The 21,079-nt window shown below is 37.4% G+C and overlaps 1 protein-coding gene across 1 annotated transcript in view; it reads left to right on the top strand.

Moving 5' to 3' along the window:
* Positions 1-16,493, top strand: part of RGS17 (regulator of G protein signaling 17) — a 29,325-nt gene extending 12,832 nt beyond the window's left edge. Inside the window, exons 2-4 of the mRNA XM_063391873.1 lie at positions 9,911-10,000; positions 11,867-12,101; positions 16,305-16,493. Of these exons, the coding sequence (XP_063247943.1) occupies positions 9,911-10,000; positions 11,867-12,101; positions 16,305-16,493 (514 nt within the window). The remainder of the gene's footprint in view (positions 1-9,910; positions 10,001-11,866; positions 12,102-16,304) is intronic.
* Positions 16,494-21,079: the final 4,586 nt, after the last annotated feature.

The raw sequence follows: 21,079 nt of genomic DNA, 5'->3' as shown, positions 1-21,079 counted from the left end.
CGACCTGACATGGTTCCACCTGGAGAAGAGAAGGCTCAGAAGGATTTTATCAATATTATAAATACCTGAAGTGAGTGAACAAAAAAGATGGAGACAGGGTGTTTTCAGTGGTACTAAGGGACAGGACACCAGAGGCAGGGAAAGTAAGCTGCAACACAGGAGGTTCCCTCTCAACATCAGGAAACACTGGACTCAGTGCACTGAACTCAGTTTTAAGATTGAAACTCAGATCTTAAATGTTTGCAAAACATTTCTGGGGTTTTTTTGAATATTTTAGAAGAACATCCCTTTTATCAAGAGTTTTCCAGCAGGTAAGTTTTTCTATTACCAATAGACTTCTGAACATTTTCTAAAAGACAAAAGAATCAATATAAAAATTACATCTAAGATCGCATTGCAAACATCAGTCTGTGATGGAAGATGTAATAACATGTAGATTTTTAATACTACAGGGCTTTGCTTTCAAATTTTTCATGGAGTCCAAAAGGAAAATGTAGTTTGGACAAATTTGACAATTTGTTTGTCAAACATACACTAATTACAGCTTTGATGGAAAATATAACTTGTGGCTTTATAAAGAGATTGTTAATCTGACTGTCCCTTATGAAGAATAAAGTTTACCAGATTTTATATCTATTCCATTTTAAAATATTATAAGTACAGGAAAGGGAAGAGAGTGAAACACTGCAGATTTGCTAAACCTTTTAAATACTTGCTTTCCTGAGCACATCCCTCTATGACTTGCTTCAGTTTAGCACTTCAGTAAGGATGATCTACCTTCATGGTGCCACATGGGATGCAATTTAATAACCTTATATAATGATCTTACATAAACTCCAAAATCTTGGCCAAGATTTCCCATTAACAAAGGGATGATTATACTCTTAAGCAGTAGATCATTTGGGTTCCATTCTGCTTCTACTCAAGCTGAGGAATAGCACAACATAATACTATCAGGACAGCCAAACGTCTTAACTGACTAGACCTTGACAGCCTGGGGTGCTCCAGATATCTTAAACTGTGATTTCCACCAATTTCCTTTTTCTTTTATGGTTTATAGTTGAATCTATATTGACTTTTGACCAGTTAGGCTGAATGCTGAACAGTATTAAGAAAGCACAGCAATTGAAAACCAGTAAGAAATCAAACCCACTCTCCCCCACATTCGAACTATGGCAGAAAGACACAATCTCAAATGAACTAAGAAGTTCCTTATTTTTCATGGGAAAGTTCACAACTCTCAACATAGATGATCTGTCCTTATCATAAACCTTTGAACAAAAGAACTCACAGAACTTCGTCCAGGTTTGCACAAGCAAGAAAGTTTGGACCCTATTCATTTGTAGTATTTTAAAGTGTATTTCCTTCTGAACTCTGAAATATCTCACAGGGCTAAAAGATATTCCTTCACACAGAATAGTTGAACTAGCACTGGAAGAGCAGCACTAAAGAACAAACACAGGAGAATGGGCAGTGATTCTTTTAGTCACCCTGGATTGCTGCTATAGCATTGGTGTCAGAAGTAAAACAGGGAATGGGCCAAGATACCCATCTCTAGGCACAAGGGGTTTTGACTTCACCTCGGTTCCTGTGTCCACACACTCCACAGCCATACCGTCAATGCTACTCTTCTAGAAATCTCAAGACTGTTTTAGGGAAGCGAGGATACTTTAAATACAAAAGACACATGCAGTTTTTGCTGTGCATTGGGATTGTAATGCTGTAAGGCATTGATCTTCACACTTCTCTCCATAGTTCTTACTATAAACATGATTCTGAGTGAAAAATAGGGATCTTGTTTGCAGGACTCAGAGATGAGGCTTTAACAAGCACTCCATGTATCATAAAGTAAGGAGTTATAGCTGCTGGATTTCCTGATGAGCTGTTTTCTTAATAAGAAGTCTCTTCTCTTGCAATCAGAAAGCCTACTGGAAAAGGAACCTGTTATGACAGAATGTAATTTTTCTAAAGAGCTTCTTAAAGTTAAGCACAATATTTCATTTAAATCTATTCTTTAGTTACATTAACTAGAATTACTCACAAAGGAGTAGTAAGAATAGTGGTAACTAACAATGAATAAAACCAAGACAACTGATTGTTTCATTTTAAATTGTAATGATAATTATTTTTGGAACTACCATAAGCGGTTAGGAAACATCATTAAACTTTTCCACAAACACTATTTTGTAAGAAACCCAATTCAGAAGTAAATTAATTTTAACTGTCAAATCTGTGCAAAACACAAACTCAGTTCCATTCAGCTTCATTCTTCATAAAACCCTGGTGGGAGGGCCTGTGAAACAGCTTCTGTGTCCATCCTGGGTAGGAAAAAATCAGACCAGAAAATTTACACCTTGCGCTCCCGCTTGGCCCACGGGATATATGGTATGCAGAAACGTGCATATGGGAGCCAGAAGTCTGCCTGCATTTGATATTACTGGATACTGAGCAGAGGATCCTAAGCTTTTTCATTGAAAGCACAATCACAGCACACAGAAGTGCCCAACCATCTCTAACAGACTGTTTCTCAGCTGTGCACTCTTCAAACAGAGATGAAAAAAGGAGGAAAATATGAACTACAACACTACACACACTACAACATAAACTGAATTGAGGGGGAAAATACAAAGAAGAAAAATTGGAAAGGAAAAAATTGTAGGTTTTCTAGCCATTGGAAGAGACAAACCACTTATTTCATCTTACTTATTGTGACCTATGAGAAAAAGAAACAAAACAGGCCAGTTATTACTGCAACTCTTGTAGTTAAAGGCTAAAACAATGAGACCACACTGTAAGCTGGAGAAAGAGCTGGGAGGTTTGTGACTCCACATTCGATCCCTCACCTGATGCTTTGAAATACTGGAGGAGTTTTAGCTGTGATACAAAATCTCTAGGATGGCTAACTTGCAAATACTTGCATTATTAAAAAATAAAAAATTGTTTGGGGTTTTTAGTTACATGAGGTAAGACTCACAGAATCAGATGTCAAGTTTATAAATTCAACTTGCAAACACATATTTTTTTCCTGCTCTAAAACAGCTGAGTCTAAGTTGGAGTCTAGGCTTGTTTATTTTATTCCTTTTAAAAACAATTTGGATCATACACCCCTCTTGCACCATCTTATCACCTGAGGCAAATGTAACTCTGGCACTCAGAAAACACAGCACCACAGGTATCTGGACTTTTTGAAAGGAGTTTATAGTTTCAGTGGACACTGCCAAGTGGGCTGATTATAGCCTTATGGTAATTGTTGGCTTTCCCCCAACAGACTGCTTGCCTATGTCAGTCTGCTAAACACAATCTCATAATTTAGTTTTAAGCAGAAGACAATTAAATTTTTACTCAGAGTACGACATAGCTATTTTTCATAAATTTCTAACTTGTTTCGATATAAAATTTTATATCCTACATTTCTTTATTGAATTCAGTGAAGAGCTGTAAATCATTATCTTGTTAAAGAACTAGGATTGACACTAATGACAAAAAAACTTCCACATTTCTATGATCTGTTTCTTACGTGTAAAATAATTATTATGTTCTGCTGACTGAGTTAAGACATATTCTGATCAGTTTAAGCAAAGTCAAAGTCAAAAGCATAGGCTTTTGACTACTATTTCCCTTCAAAGTCTCTCACAGACTAACAAGGCAGACATATGGGAATAACAAGTTTACTACACATCGCTTATGTTCGCCTTGCAGACCTCCAGGCATCCATGCAAGCCTCCACTCTAGAAATCATTTATTGCCACAGATTTGGCTGACATTTTGAATATACTGGTGTTATTGGAAGAGTTGTAGAGCTTCAGTCTGTCTTGCTATTCTTACAAGGACATAAACTCAGGGTCAGATAAGAAATGGATCCCCTTTCTCTCTATTACAGCCAGGGACTTGAAGGATATATTACAAGTTTATCTGAGCCTATGAAAATGTCTAGTACAAGGCATCATGTCTTCATAAAAATAATGATTCTAGGTCTAGTTTTTCTCAGAATAATCATTTTGGATATTATTCACTTACTATAACAAAACAGTGAAGCCTTTTCTTAACTTCATTAGAAACAAGATTTTACCCTTTACTCAGCTTACAAAAAAAGAGCTATCCTTGGATAATACTGTTCATGTAACATTTCCTTCTCATTGATACCTATTTTTGTGACATTGAAAGGGAGATAGAAGACAGTGATTTGAGACAATAGCTGTATTGTTCTTAATGAATGGATCACAATAATATTGCAATTATTTTTTGTTATTGCTTTGCACAGGGTAGCAAAATCATCATTCTCCTCTGTGCATAGACACAGTCCTGACTAGTATTCAGTGACATCAAGGTGAAATATGCCAGCTGTCAGAAAAAAATGAGGTGAAAAAAATATTTTGAGTCATAAATCAGGTTTCATAAAAGAAATTAACAAACCCCAGTATAGTTGTATTTTTCATCATCATACAGTATATGGAATATTGAGACCACATCTATCTTTGACATATAACAGAGCATGCCTCAGCATTTAGGAGTGAGCTTCTGAATAGAATTGAGTGAACAATTGATTTTTAGGTGACTGACTGTTGAACCACAATACTGAAGATGGTTTGATCAGATTGAGCTACAATCAGAAATGAAAAAGATACTAGCATTCAGGTTTTTTGCATCTGAAATAAAACCAGAAAAATGTATTTGTTCATATAGCATATTTTAAGCCAAGCACTTGTAATAAAAGCAAAGGAATCAGTGAGCATGGAGATCAGCAGGAGCACACCTACTTTGAATTGAAGAGTGAAGGTATTTACCCAGCTGACAAAAGACTGAGACAAAGATGGGTGCCAACGCTAAGAGTTTTCAAAACTACCTTCCCCTCATTTCAGGAAAATGCCCTGAACATATGTTCTTGTTTTCATGTGCAGCAATTTGTTTGTTTAAAGGCTTTTCCTCTTCCAATCAGAAGAGAAAAGATATTTCCTATCTGAATCCATTTGGTAAATTTGGTAAATTGTGTTTTTGAAGACTTTTGAGGAAAGGTCATTTTACATCATCTACCACTGTAATTTTAAAATCATAATTAAATCTTGATCTCTTGAGGTCTTTTGTGAGGAGAGAGTTGTGTTTTCTTAAGAAAGCTAAAAATATTATACCTCTTGATCTGATGATAGTAAAAATTTCTAGGAGTAGGATAGGGTAAAGTGTAGTGCCAGTGAGATATATTCTTTAAAAGGGTCGATTGGTGAAGGAAACCTGTCAGAACATCTGTTATCTGGAGAATCTTATCTCAATATTGATTTTCATGTGAAAACAGAAGTATACCTTCAGATCATGTATGAACAATTGACTTAATGTGACTTTTGGCCTAAAATAAAGATGATTTTTCTGTTACATTTGTGGCTTGAGGGCCCCTGGCCCTACTGCGTGACATAAACAGGTCCAGTCTAAAATGCAGTCATTGCCCAGCAGACTACAAATTTCAGCCAAAAAATAGAAATTGAGCAAAGATCTCCAAAATGGCCCACCCTATGGCCTATGAAACTAGTTCACAGTGTCCCAGTTTTATTTCAACTGCTTATCTGCATGGCAGTACAAAAAACACCATTAAGGCAAGAGGTTTTAATAGTCATATTATCATCAGTTCCAGACATAATAGCAAAATACTGTGATGTTATACTGCATATGAGAGACATAACAGAGAAAATACCTGAATGAATGGTATCAGCCATGCATGGGCAGAATATTAACTTTGGCACCTCTCACAATGGCATAGTTTTCTTGCCATAGTGAAAACAGTAATTTCACTGATTCACCAGATTTAGGCTACTGGTACATGAGAACGTGACTCTTGGGAACCAATTAAATTCCATTTTTTTTTGCTGGATATACAGAGAATGAAAGATAAGATCCAAACTCTAAATTACCTTCAGTTTCTTAATGGCAGTGGAAGATAAGTGCAGCAGTAGGGATACAATTTACAAAAAGGCTAAAAACCATCAGCAGGAAAGACCTGGAGGAAGAGTCAGTGAGATATTTGCTCTTAAATTAGTTCAACTCTTGATGATTCTGTACAATTAGCTTGGCTTTTTTATCTTCTCATGCAACAGGGTGCTTCAATACTGATTTAGCTACATAATTACTCAACTTAATTGCTTAACTTGAATATTAATATATTGAATAATAGCAGCTGAATAAATAAAGATTAGTTTTCTAAATCCCAGAAGCATCCCCAAAACCACATCAGCTAGAAATCTGGACACATTTACCCTTATTTGTGGTTATTTGTTCAATATGTACACTTCTTCAAGTACTCCCTGATCATTAACTTTTTTACTTATAAAGCGTGTGAAGTTCCAAAATAGAAATACCTCCACTTCAAGCAGAATTTACTCATAATAATATTGTTGCAGTAGTTCAAGAAACGTATTGGTTTTGTAGCAGTCAGGAACCCAAGATATACTTGTAAGGTACATTGAGCTCAGACCACTGAAGTATTTTTACTGTATTCCCCAGAGCAATAAAATCAGCATAGAAGTGGGCAGAACAAACCTTCCATATGAACAAAGAACAAACTCATGCTAGCGCTTTCCACTTAAACTCTGGCTGTAGACACCCCAAACTCTCCATTTTTTAAGGCATTAGTAGTTTTTTTGTGCTTTTATCATGGGTAATTTGCATCTCTAAATTTCAAAGGTATCTGCTGGGTGTATTCCAACTAATAAATAATAATAGCATCAAAGATGTCAGTTTGCATCAGATGTCTCTCTGGTGCACCTCACTTTCATTTAACTACTTTTTGATAAGGTGTATCAGCAATTTCCTTTTCTTAAAGCCTTAACTAAGACAATTTTGTTAATCTTTAGTCTGCTACTTTTAATCTGTTTAGTATTACACTATACATAATCCTTCTGACACAATCAGCTAGTTTCAGTGATGGATTAATGTATCACGGACATCACCTCCAGATATGCAGAACACCTTTGCTGCTGCAGACTGCTAGAATTCCACAGAGAAATGTGAACAGATAGGGTGTTTCCAGCTGAGTATAGCAACATAGGAAAGAGCAGTGCAGTGTTGTAGTTTCAAGTTAAAGGTAGCAATGTGTTACTGTGATCAGTTACTTAAAGGCTGCTTTCAAGGTAGCTTTACAGTAAAAAATTTTTTTAATATTTAATTCTTTTTCTGAGAGATCATGAACCAGTTCCTTGAGTGAAAACAGAACATGCCTGAATTGAATGTACTTCAGCATAAAAATGATGGTTTCATTCACAGGAAAAAAGATATCAAAGGTAACATATCTGATGGAACTCTAGCCTTGACAGAGGTAGATAAATAAAAGTGCTAGTTTTGTCACAGGAAACATAATGCAGAATTTAGGCCAAGATGCATTACAAAAGTATCGCAGTTTTAAATGCAATACCCAAACATGTTCCAACCCAGTGTTGGAACGTCCAAAAAGTCCAAAGACTTTTCTGTCTTTGGAGTGTTCTCTGTTTTGCAGCTCTGACTAACTTCAGCCATTAAACTACAGTTATGAATGTTGAGATGAAGGAATCAGGGCCAAGTGTGTACTTTGCATTGTCACTATGGTATAGAAACCAGAAAACTGCACACTATATTCCAGGCCCACAATCTGAACTTTTATTGTTTGTTTTGTTGTTCTGGGGCCTCTTTCAGAAAATAAAAGTGCATACTGTCTAATAGTTATGCCTTTGATAAAAAGCCATTGCAATGAAGTCAACATGGCCTTCTTGTTCCTATTCCTATTTTGCTTATTCACCACTCACTAGTTTACTATCCATTGTTTCCCCTTCATCAACCCATGATGGTTTTCCCAAGACTAGCAGAGATTTTGCATGAGCAAAGCAAACAGTATTTGATCCCAGACAACAAATTAAAGTAGCAGTGTAAACCAGCCACTCTCAGATGAGCCACTTTCTACTTCCAGTAAGACTTTGCATCCAAACCTTGAATGTCTAGTGCCTGACAAGCAAATTATCTCAGTCCAGCTTAGCTGGTGCTCATGAGATCAAGGAAGGAAAACAGGCAGCTTCATTCTCCTTTAGAAAGACTCAAATGAACATCCTATTGCATTCACAACCTACACAAGCTGTTTTCTCCTTCCATGGTGTTATTCTTCTGTGGAACCAAAGGACAATTTGCTCTCTGCACCCAGCAGAGAAGACAAATGTTGCTCTACCTATGCAAAGGAGGGAGGGAGGGAGGGAGGGAGAGAGAGCTTTGTGCCTTCCCTGCTTCTCTCTCACTCCAACTTTATGCTCTGGCCAGGCGCAATGTGACCCTAAGCAGTTACATGTGTGGACTTAAAGATTACAAGACAGAAAGAAAGTGGATGGTCCCTTTTTTTTCTCCTTCTGTATATGGAAATCCTCTCTGTCTTTGCTGGGTGCTCCCTCTGTAGACTGACGAACAACAGATCAGAGGAGATGGAAAGGCTTTTTACCTGCCAATCCCAGAGTTCAGGATGTGTTGTTTCTCCTGCAGCAGTTGATGACACCCTAACAACCTTAGCAGCACTGGAGCTGCATTCCTACGCTGTAACAGGGGAAGCAGGACCAAGGGCCTGAACTAAGGTCTTGGCAGGTAAGTGAAGGAGCAACCAGTATCAAAGAGCTTCGTTTGCAAGTGTACGTCTTTGTAATGTTTAAGTCTTAATATGTGCTCTGCTTTACCTGGGAGCTTAAACTTCCAGTTTTCAGAAGAGTATTTGAGAATACCTATTAGCTCTGCCAAATTCTTGAAAAAAAAAAAAGTTGAAGAAACTCATAAATGCAGAGAACCTATAAAGAAAGATTACTTGTGCTAAAGATGTCTCAGAGCTGGGATTTCTTCTTAGAGCTGAGCAGGAGTTATTTAGATCAGTGGGGGAGGGAGAAGCTTTATGCTACAAACATTTTTTTCTGTCACAACACTTAGAGTGAGAGTATCATTGTATGGTCAATACTTATATTCAAAATACAAGCTCTTGAGATTGGAAGGGGGATTTTTTTGCTTGGTTGCTTGTTTTCTCTCAAGTGGACATATAGGGAACACCTGATGAAAGAAAATTTCCATCTCCTTACTACATTCCACTTCTTAAGCTTAATTATCAGAACCAGGTTTTCCATATGAATATCTGTTTCATTCAAAGCATATTTATTTCAGTAGCTATCAGGAATTGTGCATTTGCTGGCAATACCATATTCAGAAGATTCACAGAGAACACACACAGAGGAAGTCTTTATCACTACAGCAAATCTGATTAAAAAGATATTTGCAGAAAAATAAGGGATTCTAGTAAGCAGTTCAAAAAAGAAGCAAAAAAGAAATATTAAAAACATCCTTGCATAAAGGAAGTCTTTCTTTTCCTTGCTTGTGGTAATACAAGGTAATGGATGTCTTTCTTCTCAGAGGCCAGTATGTTTTACTTTTTGGAGTGGAAAACAAATTTAGGTCAGAAGAGGAAATCATAAGGAGCTGCCACATGCTAAGTTCTGTATCTGAGCCATCTACTGCCACTGTGTCTTGGAGAGAAAAAAGGGAACATGCATAAAGACTGAAAAACTATCCAGAACTGGTGGGGCATCAAAGCCCCATCAATATCCAGTTCAGATATTCAAATCCTCCCTACTCATACTGTTGCTAGTATTCTCAGTTAACTAAGTGAAATTACTGCAAAAGTGACCTCTAAGTATTTGCCCATCTTTCAGTGGATAAACTGTGAGCTTTTAAAAACTGCATGTGCTAATACTAAATTAATATTCATCACAGTTCAGGGGAAAAGTCATTATAAAAATTTTTCTCCAAAAAATTTTAGACACCAGAGTGAAAAATAATACCCTATATAAGTCTATATCTTTCTAAAGTTTGCATTACTATAGTCATTGTTTTAAATTAACTTTCTCTAGACAAAATAAAGTGTTGTACTACATTGCAGCCTCACTGTTAGGAATGAAGATAGAGGAGACAATGCAGGAAGGCCAACACATACGACCAAACTGGAGAGTATCCAGGTCATAGAAGAATGGTAAGTTGGTCCAACATTTATCTAATAAGTGTTTTGTCTTAAACTAATATTGAGAATTGTCTTGGGTTTAATTCTTTGGGAATGTTCTTTCAATTGCTTTTCCTCCAAAAATTCTATACAAAAGGAAGCAAAATCTGTCCTGACAATGAAATGACAGCAGAGACATTCACAAGTCGGGCCTATTTACAGTTTCTTATTTGTGGGGAAGAACCATGGGGAGAAATGGAAGGTGCATGGGCAGTTCCATGGGTGGGTCTCTATAAGAAGTGTCTGCTAACTGTGACAGCATTTTTTCCTGTCTATCCAGACAAGAAAAATAATACTTATAAGTGTACTTGTTTGTGACCAGATTTTTAGCATGGCTACCTTTCATAAAACAGTTTGAACTATGGTTTCACTGGAATTAACCAAAAAACACATACCCTGCAGCCTAGGTTAAACACACTGAAAGTTTGAACTTCTACTTCTGTCTAAAGTTTGAGCCCATGTTTAATGTGTGGGGGAAAACGGTAATCTATCAGAGGCCCTGAGTTCTGTAATCCCATAGAAAGGAAATTAAAACTTTAAAGGGCATATATGATGGTAAAAACAACCCAAGCAACTCATTGCCTTTATTGCTAATCATGGTCTTTTATAAGAAGACAATATTATAAATTTATACAAAATACGATAGTGAAGAGAGCTTCCCAATAGTCAATAAGGGAGCCCACGTTGTTTGTCAGCCCCATCCACCTCAGCAGGTGAGTGCAAAGTCCTGAGAGGACTGTTCACCTTAAAATCTGTGTTTAAGCTTTTTCACTCAGTGTACAATTTCTTTGCAGTTAAACAATTTGTGATTTATCACAAATAGCTTCCCATTATCCAGTCTACCTTGCATGCAGAGTAGGAGTTGATAAATTGACTTGAGCAGAAATTATATAGATAAATGTCACTTATTATGCCTCATGGTAACACAGGAGCTGATGACAAGAGCTAGTAAAGCTCTTGTGTTGGATCATGAAGGAGATTAAGTTTGAAACTATATTTTAAAAATATTAATATATTTATAATATATTTATAAAATTAAGTTTGAAACTATATTTAATTGTTGTTAAGTAATCTGGAGAATTACTTTCTTAAGGTTTTCATTGGTACATTAATGGATTAGATATGCCAGTAAGTCTTCTGATCACTTACCCAGTGCATCCACTGGTAAAGGCCATTAATAGTTTCCTTCAGGAAATGGAAATAAGGACTTTTCCACATTTCTTCTCTTTCCAGTTTTGCCAGCAAAATCCATCACATCTCATGCCAAAAGATCATCATTCAGGTCAATAGCATGAAACAGAAGGAAGCTTAGCAACCCTTAGGTACAAGCACAGAGAAATATGCTAATTTAAAATCTCTCTGAATTACTACTTTGTTTGGCCTCATTAGTATGCCTTTGGCTTCCAAGAGCTTTTTGTTTTTCTTGTTCTTCCTAAACCAAATCGTCTACAGTCACCATCAGAGGCAGGCAGGGACATCAGGTGTCATCTAAACTCCTCACAAGAGTCTATTTCCAGCTTTCTAGAATCTCTTTAACTGCAGAAGCAGGAATTCACTGCTGTTGTGGGATTTTGTCTTTGAGCCACATGGCTAAGAACACCAGCAGAAAACTTAAGTGTAAAGTCAAGGGCATGTCTCATACAATTAAACACATTTAGTGGGCTATTGGGATAATGAATGCAAAAGAGCAAACAAAATTCCCCTGTTACTGCTGAAGCCTTGTTGCTTTCAGTTTTCACTTTGGAATAAAGTGCAGTTGAAAGGCGAATTTTTGGATGAATGCATGAAAACACTGTTACAAAAATAGAAGCATATTTGTAATGATATTTGCTTTTGCAGCCAAAACCCTACTGCAGATGAAATTTTGTCTTGGGCTCAGAATTTTGACAAGATGATGAAAACACCAGCTGGGAGGAACCTTTTCAGAGAGTTTCTCAGAACGGAGTATAGTGAGGAGAACCTGCTTTTCTGGCTTGCATGTGAAGATCTAAAGAAGGAACAGAACAAGAAAGTTATTGAAGAAAAAGCAAGACTTATATATGAAGATTACATTTCTATATTATCACCAAAAGAGGTAAAGCTGTAAATGTTACATTGCATTTTCTGTTATCCCAGTGCAGAAATGTTATACACTGGACTGCAGGCGAGGGTCTGAAAGTCTGTCAGATGAAAGTCTTAGTATGAACGTTAGTTCAAGAAAGGAAGGGACAGAAACAGTAGAGATGCAGGCACTGGGCCATTTAGCATTACCAGCCACAACACATCCAAGTTCTCTGTAAGGCTCAAGAAATTCCAGTAAGAGAAGGGTGAGAAATAGGTTTGCTTCTTTAGTAATGCCACATGTCTGACAGAGAGAGGAAGTAATGCAAATGGATTTCTGAAGAAAAAGCACCAAAATAAAGGAATTTAAATCAGAATCTTTATAGATTTATCTGCTGCTACAATTGTCTGGGAGAAAATCTGAATTTCCACTGGTTATTCCTATGTGAGAGTCCAAGAATGAAGCTCACATATTTTATCTAATGAAATGTATAATATCTACGAAAGTAGATAAGGTTTTATTCAACCCTTTAATTGAAATAGACAAATTTTGAAATTATCTTTATCTGTAGTAAAGAAAAAGCATCCCTATCAAACCATGTTTTGTAATACAAAGAGATATATAAATATATAAGTACTATAGAAGAGTTTTTCTTAGGCCACATCATGTACCTTTGTCTTCTTTGCTTTGTCTTTGTGCATTGCATTTGAATTTCTACTCAATGGCATTATGCTAATTTATGGTCACTGTGGACCTTGCTTCCTACTTTTTACTTCTTCACTGCATTCAGTAATAATTTGCAACTTCGTTCATATGAATGAAGCCAAAAGTGATTTATAGCTCCATTATCTTCTCTTGTGCCATAGTATCTACTTTTGCTTTGGAGTGAAATACAATTGCCAATATAGGAAGCTAATAATAAGTTTTTCTTCTAATACTGTATTTTTACCAGATAGGTATGTGATGAATGCTCAATTGTCTTTTTAAGGTATGACCAATCAACATTTAAAATTCAAACACTAACCAAGCATTGTTTGACTTAGAGTTTAACAAAACAAACTTGGTGCACTGGATGTGTACAGATCTCATCAATCCAGTTGCTTCTGCCCATACTGGAAATCTTAGGAGGCAAACAAGAATTGTTTGCAGTGCATTAGAACAGCATGGGAACTGAAAAATTCTTGTTCATCCAGGCATCCCTTTCCAGATGTTACCTTTTGGCATAAGAGCTGAAATACTTAGCATAACTCATTCAGTAAAGAAGTTATTGAGGCAGAAAGTCTTAGTGTTCTAAACAGATACTTTGTATTCATCTGTTTAGCAAGAAAATACCTTTAGTAATTCCAACTAGTTTTGCCATCTGGCATTAGTGAGTCACTGAAGAAATACAATGCAAATTAACAGTTCCATAATTAATTTTGTTTTTTGCATTCTCTAAGTGCAATTAACTTTTATTATGCTCAGTGGCTCAAAACCCCACTATCCTGCCAAATGGAGGGGGTTTTATCCCAGCTATTATGTTTCATATTGAAGAACCAATTAGCTGCACAAACTGTTTTTGTTGATCTAAATGTGTGTACCTGCATGTCAGGGGGAGAATTGCTTAAATCTTAGTGTGTCCTTTCTGTGCAATAGAAATACAATGGTCTCAAAATCTATTCAAACACATTTTGAAGACACATGGCTGCAACACTGCCACCCAAAACTACCATAGCACTGTAGTCCTGCCCACACCCACTGGCTGAGCAGCACCACTGGTCTCTCATAGTTGTGCCTTGTGACTGATAACCAAGTGACAGCAAATACTGAAGGAGAAAGAGCTTGTCTGCTCTCTCAGTAGAGTACTCCAATATGCCAACAAACTAATGCCAGATTCTACAGCTGGTACTGAAGATAGAATGCAAATGTATATTTACTTCTCAGTACGTACCATACTATGCCACACCATGCCAGTGTGTTCCAGACTTCACCATGTATGAAAGCACAGGCTCACACATCCAAACATATTCTGAGTTTTCATCTTGATTACCATTCTTCATGTACCAAGGTATCTTAAAGCATTCCAGGGTTGAAGTCAATCCTTCAGACAGCAAGAATATCTTTGTGTGATTGCAAAGCAGTAGAGTCGGATTGCAACTTGGTGTAAATAATAGTATCTTAACTGATCTCTACTTGGCATTTATCTACTCTGGATTTTAGCCCTTTTTTTCTTAGCTGAGTAAACCTTTGCTGGTCTCAGTGGGCTTTGCTGCTACTGCCATTTCATTTAATCTAGAATGCATTAATTTACTAGGTTTTAGAGCATTTTGTGGATAAACTGTACTTTCATTCAAATTTCTAAAGGGTATTCTAAAATCATCCGGGCATTCATCTCAAGCATAATATGTCCAGCCAGCCACTAGTGGTGTCCCTCAGGGGGCTGTGCTGGGGCCAGCTCTGTTCAGTATCTTTATTGACGACATGGATGAGGGGATTGAGTCTTTCATTAATAAGTTTGCAGATGACATTGAGCTGGGAGCGTGTGTCGGTCTGTCAGAAGGGAGGAGGGCTCTGCAGAGAGACCTGGAAGGGTTGGATGGATGGATAGGCAGAGTTCAGTGGGATGAAGTTTAATAAGTCCAAGTGCTGAGTCCTGCATTTTGGCCACAATAACCCCCTGCAGTGTTATAGGCTGGGGATGGTGTGGCTGGACAGTGCCCAGGCAGAAAGGGACCTGGGGGTGCTGGGACAGCAGCTGAACATGAGCCAGCGGTGTGCCCTGGAGGCCAAGGAGGCCAAGGCATCCTGGCCTGGAACAGGAATGGTGTGTCCAGCAGGAGCAGGGAGGTCAGGATTCTTCCCCTGTCCTGGGCACTGGTGAGGCCACACCTCGAGTGCTGTGTCCAGCTCTGGTCCCTCAGTTCAGGAAGGACATTGAGACGCTTCAGCGCATCCAGAGGAGGCAACGAGGCTGGAGAGGGGCTGGGAACACAAACCCTGTGAGGAACGGCTGAGGGAGCTGGGGGTGTTTAGCCTGGAGAAAAGGAGACTCAGGAGTGACCTTATCCCTCTCTACAACCTCCTGAAAGGTGGCTGTAGTCAGGTGGGGTTGGTCTCTTTCTCCAGGTAGCAACTGGCAGAATGAGAGGACACAGTCTCAATCTGCACCAAGGGAAATATAGGTTGGATAGAAGGAAAAAGTTTTTTATGGAAAGAGTGATAAAGAACTGGAATTATCTGCCTGGGGAGGTGGTGGAATCACCATCCCTGGATGTGTTTTAAAAAGACTGGATGTGGCACTCAGTGCCATGGTTTAGTTGAGGTGTTAGAGTATGGATTGGACTCGATGGTCTTGAAGATCTCTTCCAACCTAGTGATTCTGTGATTCTGTCCTTTTCTGCCGAGGAGTTTATCACAAATGGTAAGTAACTGAGCAGCTAAAGTAAATGAGCAGCTAAAACTGAAACAACTTCTTGCTAACAACTTCAATATGGATATATGATCTCCTGAAAGTATGAATTACCAGATGTTAAAGACTCCTGACAAGAAGAACAAACCTGAAATGGTTAATATTAATGGGGTAGTTAACACAATAAAAATTATAAAAATCTCCCTGGGTAATTTGTAAGGAACAAATGTAGTGCTTGCGAAAAGACAAAAAACAAAACAAAACAACAACAACAAAAAAACCCAACAAAACACACACACACCACAACCAAACCAAACCAAACCAAAAAAAAAAAAACCAAAACCAAAACCAAAACCAAAAAAACCACACAGAAGAAAGATTCTCTAGGGCAGCCAGATAAGAATGATGAATAGGAATCTTCCAAAAGTTTAACCATAAATGCTCAGAAAAAACACAAACAAACAAACACCCCACCCCAACCCCCCCCAGAGTTCTCTGAATGGGGGTAATTCAACATTGATTTCAGAGAAATAATTTTAAATACATACAAATTATTTTTCAAAGGAAAACAATATATTTTGGAAAGCTGCAGTTGCACTGCATTTAATCTGCTACGCAGCTGCATTTCACTGTACAGATCTTAAGAACTTTTGACCAAGTCAAAACTGAAATAGAGTTGATGGTCTCAGTGCATTGCAGAGTAATTGTGTGATGGTTCTGAAAGGAGCACAGAGCATTACCTGAATAACTGATAAACTCAAGATGTTCAATGGAACCCTGAGAAACAAAGATACATATTACAGCTTTTCCAATGTTATAGTTTTATTGTTCTTTCTCATCTTCTTCAGGTTAGTCTTGATTCCCGGGTGAGAGAAGTGATCAACAGAAACTTGTTGGATCCCAGCCCTCACATGTATGAAGATGCCCAGCTCCAGATATACACCTTGATGCACAGAGACTCTTTTCCAAGGTTTTTGAACTCTCAGATTTATAAGTCTCTTGTTGAAAGTATTACAGGCGCTACTTCTGAAACTTAATTTTCAAACAAAATAACTTGATTTTTTTTGGGGGGGTGGGTGGGATGGAAGAAAAGTAGTTTAATAACATCTGGAGCTGGGTTCCTGGAGAACTACAGTTTAGCACTACTCAGGCTACTGTGAAGAAAAAAAATACATATTATGGTCTCTGTCTACATTTTTACCAAGGGCCTCCTTGCTCAAGATGGTGTGGGAGGGGATCAATGGATTTGCCAAAATACATTTGTTTCACACTTCTTTCACCCTACTGCAGTCAAGATTGCAATGATGTATTTGTAGTTTTATGAACAGTCTCCTTGTGTATCCTCACACTGCATGTGCAAGGTAAAACTGCTTCACTTACCACTTAGTTGTTGCAATATTTAATCCAATAACATAAATTATATCTGTATTTAAAAACTTTTTTTTGTGCAATACAGTCCTATGGTACATAGAAACAATTGCAGCAAACCAGAAAGAGGCTTGCAATTTTTAACATCATTAACTAAAAAGCCAATTTTTAAGGTGTAGCATTACTCTACATGCTCTACTGAGTACAATACACTGACTTTTTGAAGCCAATATTTCTGTACAGAGAAAAAGAGCTATTTATCACTGTTTATTTAAAATAAATCAAGCGGAGGATTCCTCTGGTTGTTCACTGCCAAAACTGTGGCATTTTCATTACAGAGTTTGCAATGTCAAAGAAAAAGAAAAATAAAAGAAGAAAAAAAAAGCACAAATCACTTAAAGGGATCCATTTCTGGGTGACACGATCTATGCGCTGATATTGTTTAATTGTTAAAAGAAAAAAGATTTTCAATGTACATTTCAGATGTCAGATACTGTAATTGATTTATTAAAGACTGGCTATCCAGTTCTAACACTGTTGTATAATGTTATGTACTTCAGAAAAAAAAAAAAAGAAACAAGAAACAACACAAAAAGCTTGATAATTTAGTTTTTTGAATAAAGAAATTTAATAAAATATTGCCTACATGTAGCATTTTAGAGCATTTTAGAACATTTTGATGAACTGCATCTGTTCTGTAAGACTTTTTTTTTTGAAAGCTAAATCTAGTAAAAAATGTTTTTAAATGAAGTAATGTTTTATGAGGTGGCGGGTTAAAGAAGACTTATCTTAGCTTCTAGCCTCATTGATTTTGAACAACTCCTTGAAAACAAGGGGTTTGGAGAGTAATATTAAACCAAACTTCAAGGGCTTCTATACCCACAGATCTTACCCAAGCAAAATGCCTAGAGAAACACAATGGGTATCTTTCCTGGGTAAAGATTCCTGTACTGAGCCCTTAATCTGAGCTAAGGCAGCACAGTACTCCCCACCACTAGGCTGCCATGGTGTTTTTAACAGGTGTTTGCTTGGCCTTTTTATCAAAGAATGTCCAGTTTCAGGACACATTTTGATGCTTAAAGAGACAGTGACTTGGAACTTCAAAAAAAGCCCATCTTCATACCTACCATATACACGCAAAATGAGCGTTAGCATCCCTCATAAACTGCTAAAGATATACCAAGAAATTGCTATGAATACTTGTTAAATATATATATATGTGTGTGTGTGTGTACATATATATACATATATATATATATTTAATACTGACAACCATACTAAGACTTAACAGGCAAGGTTCTTCTCACTTACGTAGGACTAAACATGGCACAAGCCCATGGCTTTCGACTGGCCTGAAAGGTCTGGCAGTTGTGTCCTTGAGTGGAATCTGGCTTGAGCACAGTTGGCTCCAACCCCTCAGTTACCTCCTGCGGGCAGCCTCCGGTGCCGGCTTTGGCGGGAGCTGCTGCCGAGGCAGGTCTGCTGTGACACCGTAACTGGGAGGATGCAGGTCTTAGTTTATCTTCTGGGGCTTATTTTTTCCCTTTGTTTTACTACCTCTCATTTTCTTAATTTATTGAACATGCTTCGGATAGCAGGTTTGGGGAATTTTTTAGTCATTCTTTTTACTTGAAACCTGTGTGCTTTTTTTGGATATAAATATGAACAATTTAACAAACTGTTTCTTAAACTCATTTGGTTTTGTAATTTATATAGAATTCAGGAGATGATTAAAAGGGCTATTCTCTATTCCCTATGCAAATATTTTAACTGTTGTAGTGTTTGACAAAATGGGATCTAAAACAAAAAATCTGCAAAGTGGAAAAACAAATCTGTTTACAGTGGCATTGCTGACTATCCTACCATATTCAGCACTTTTAAATATTGTTATTTATGAAAATGTAGTTTAAAATGCAAGACAAAATATTTATAAATGTTTCTTTTAATAAATACCTGTTTTGTCTGAAAGTGCTACCGTGTTATGACAACTTTATTCATGTTGGTTAGCTACTTACCATTATGAATAAAATATTCAATTATTATACTGATAGAATATGAGCTATGATGTTTACAAAACCTGAGGGGGGAAAATTCAGTGAGAAAGGACTGCCTCCTTCTACTGTGAAATGCTGTTAGGAAAAAAAAACTCACTTTTTTCTTAATTGGAATTTAACTATGGTCCTACATATGTCTAGTATCATTTGATTAGTTATATTTACTTGGTACTAAACATATACAGCATCATATATGTATATATTTAAATAGTGTAATTTCAAGTTTTTGGTGTTTGAGGCACAACACATTTAGTGCACACATCTAAGCAATGTGTAAGAGACAAAACTGCATGCATAAGTCTTGAAAAATGTAGACTTGAATATTCTAAATGTTACTATTTGATGGTGACCTGCTAATCATAAGCTATCTTTATAAGATATTTCACACAGGTAGAAGCTCTTGTCAACACTGACAAGTCATGCTTTCAAGACAGTTTTAAAGCTAGATGTGCAGGCCCTAAAATATTACCTTGATTTCTAGTATAAGATTCCAAAATCTGTATTTGGAAACTGTGACATCATTTTGAAAAATATTACACCGATCTTCAGTGTAATACTGCAATGAAATCACGTTCTAAATTTATTGTCTAAAATCCTCTATTGGGAGGGATTTAAAAATTGAACATAGCACGTAAAATTTCTTTCTTGGAGCAAATGCTCATACTAAAATGTTTAATACACATTTCATTTATTGGTTTGGGTTTCCCAAATTTTTTTATGACAAAAATGGATGTGGTCCAAATGGACAATAAGTAACATGATCTCATTGCCAATCATACAGTTCTTTGAACACAAATTGTAAAAAAATCAAGTTATTAAACTGATTTATTGTGCATGCAGTGTACAATACACTTTGAAAAACTGCCTAAATACACTTATTCTATAGCTTGGAATAAAATAAGTATGTATTTAACTTGTATTTTAGTTTTTCATGAGCATGTATATAGCAAATGCACTACAGAAAGTGAGTTATGTTTTTGTCACTTTGCCCAGTGTTTTAAATTCCTGTTGACTAGAGCCAAAAATAAGCAGTGCACTTCTGTACCCTCCTGTCCTTTAGGTTGCAAAGAAACTGAATCTCTATCGTGTTACACGTAAATTCAGCTTAGCTGTTTGCAGCCAGCTTTCACATAACTGAGTTTAAAGTAGTTTGGGATACCCAGGATGAAGCAAAACACACAGACAGTATCACGAGCACTCAGATTAGCCTGAAGGCACACGTGGTATGAAGGAGACTAGAGGTTTGATGGCAAAAGGACAGGTCGGTGCCACAGGTGGCTGGGCTGCAGCACAGGACTATGGAAATGTGGTCACAGCACATCCAGGTCCACAGCCAGTCCATAACTCACTTGAGTACCTGTGCAGTCCACATAGTCCATTTGCAGGACAACAGAAAGCGAACACAAACCAAACTTCAGCTGGCTGTAGCTATTTTTTAAATTAAAAGCTTGCTGAAGTGCTGCTAGGCTGTGGTTTAAACCTGGCAAATAAAGGAAACCTACAGTCTAGCTTAAACAGCCAGGGTTTAAGATGTCATCTCATGCCAAACTTGATTCCCTAGGCAGCAATTACAAGGTCTGTCTGTGGAGCCAATGATCTAAAATCAGGTGGGAGGCTTTTTCAGTAAGAGCAGCTTGCTGGACTGACCATGCTGTGTGCCCTCTCAGGAACCCACAACTTCCATATGCAGGAATTGGTTGCAAAAGCCCTTTTAGCAGAAGTATTCTGCAACACTAATTCAAAAGCAATCAAAGCTGATACAAGAAAGTCTCTAACTTCAGCAACTCTCTACACCACAAGGGGTAAAGTCTGTATTTCCACAATGTCTGTGAGCCTGTTCCTGGCATTGTTGACTCAGCCAACAGAGCCCGAGCCCTTATCAAAAACAACAAAGCAAAAAAATTAGGGATGCACACAGGCAGGCAGCTGCAATGTCTCCTCCAAGTTGATCTGAATCATGTCTAACTATCAACTTCAAAACAGGGGTTTTTTCAGCCTATAATGCTGTTATTTTTTAAGAGACCCAAGAGTAGTCCTGTAGCACATCCTGGGACTCGGACACAGTGACTGAAGTCCCATCCTGTTCACCAACACGCTGAGTACATTTGCAGTGATAAAGCATCAGCCCTTTTCAAACATGTCCTGAATACTTCTGCCAGCAGTACAAATGATGTTGGTGAGATGAGAGAACAGAGCAATAA

Source organism: Prinia subflava, chromosome 2 (genome assembly GCF_021018805.1).
Source record: "Prinia subflava isolate CZ2003 ecotype Zambia chromosome 2, Cam_Psub_1.2, whole genome shotgun sequence".
NCBI classification, from domain to species: domain Eukaryota; kingdom Metazoa; phylum Chordata; class Aves; order Passeriformes; family Cisticolidae; genus Prinia; species Prinia subflava.
The sequence above is the reverse complement of the archived record's forward strand: the minus strand, read 5'-3'. Positions and strand labels throughout refer to the sequence as shown.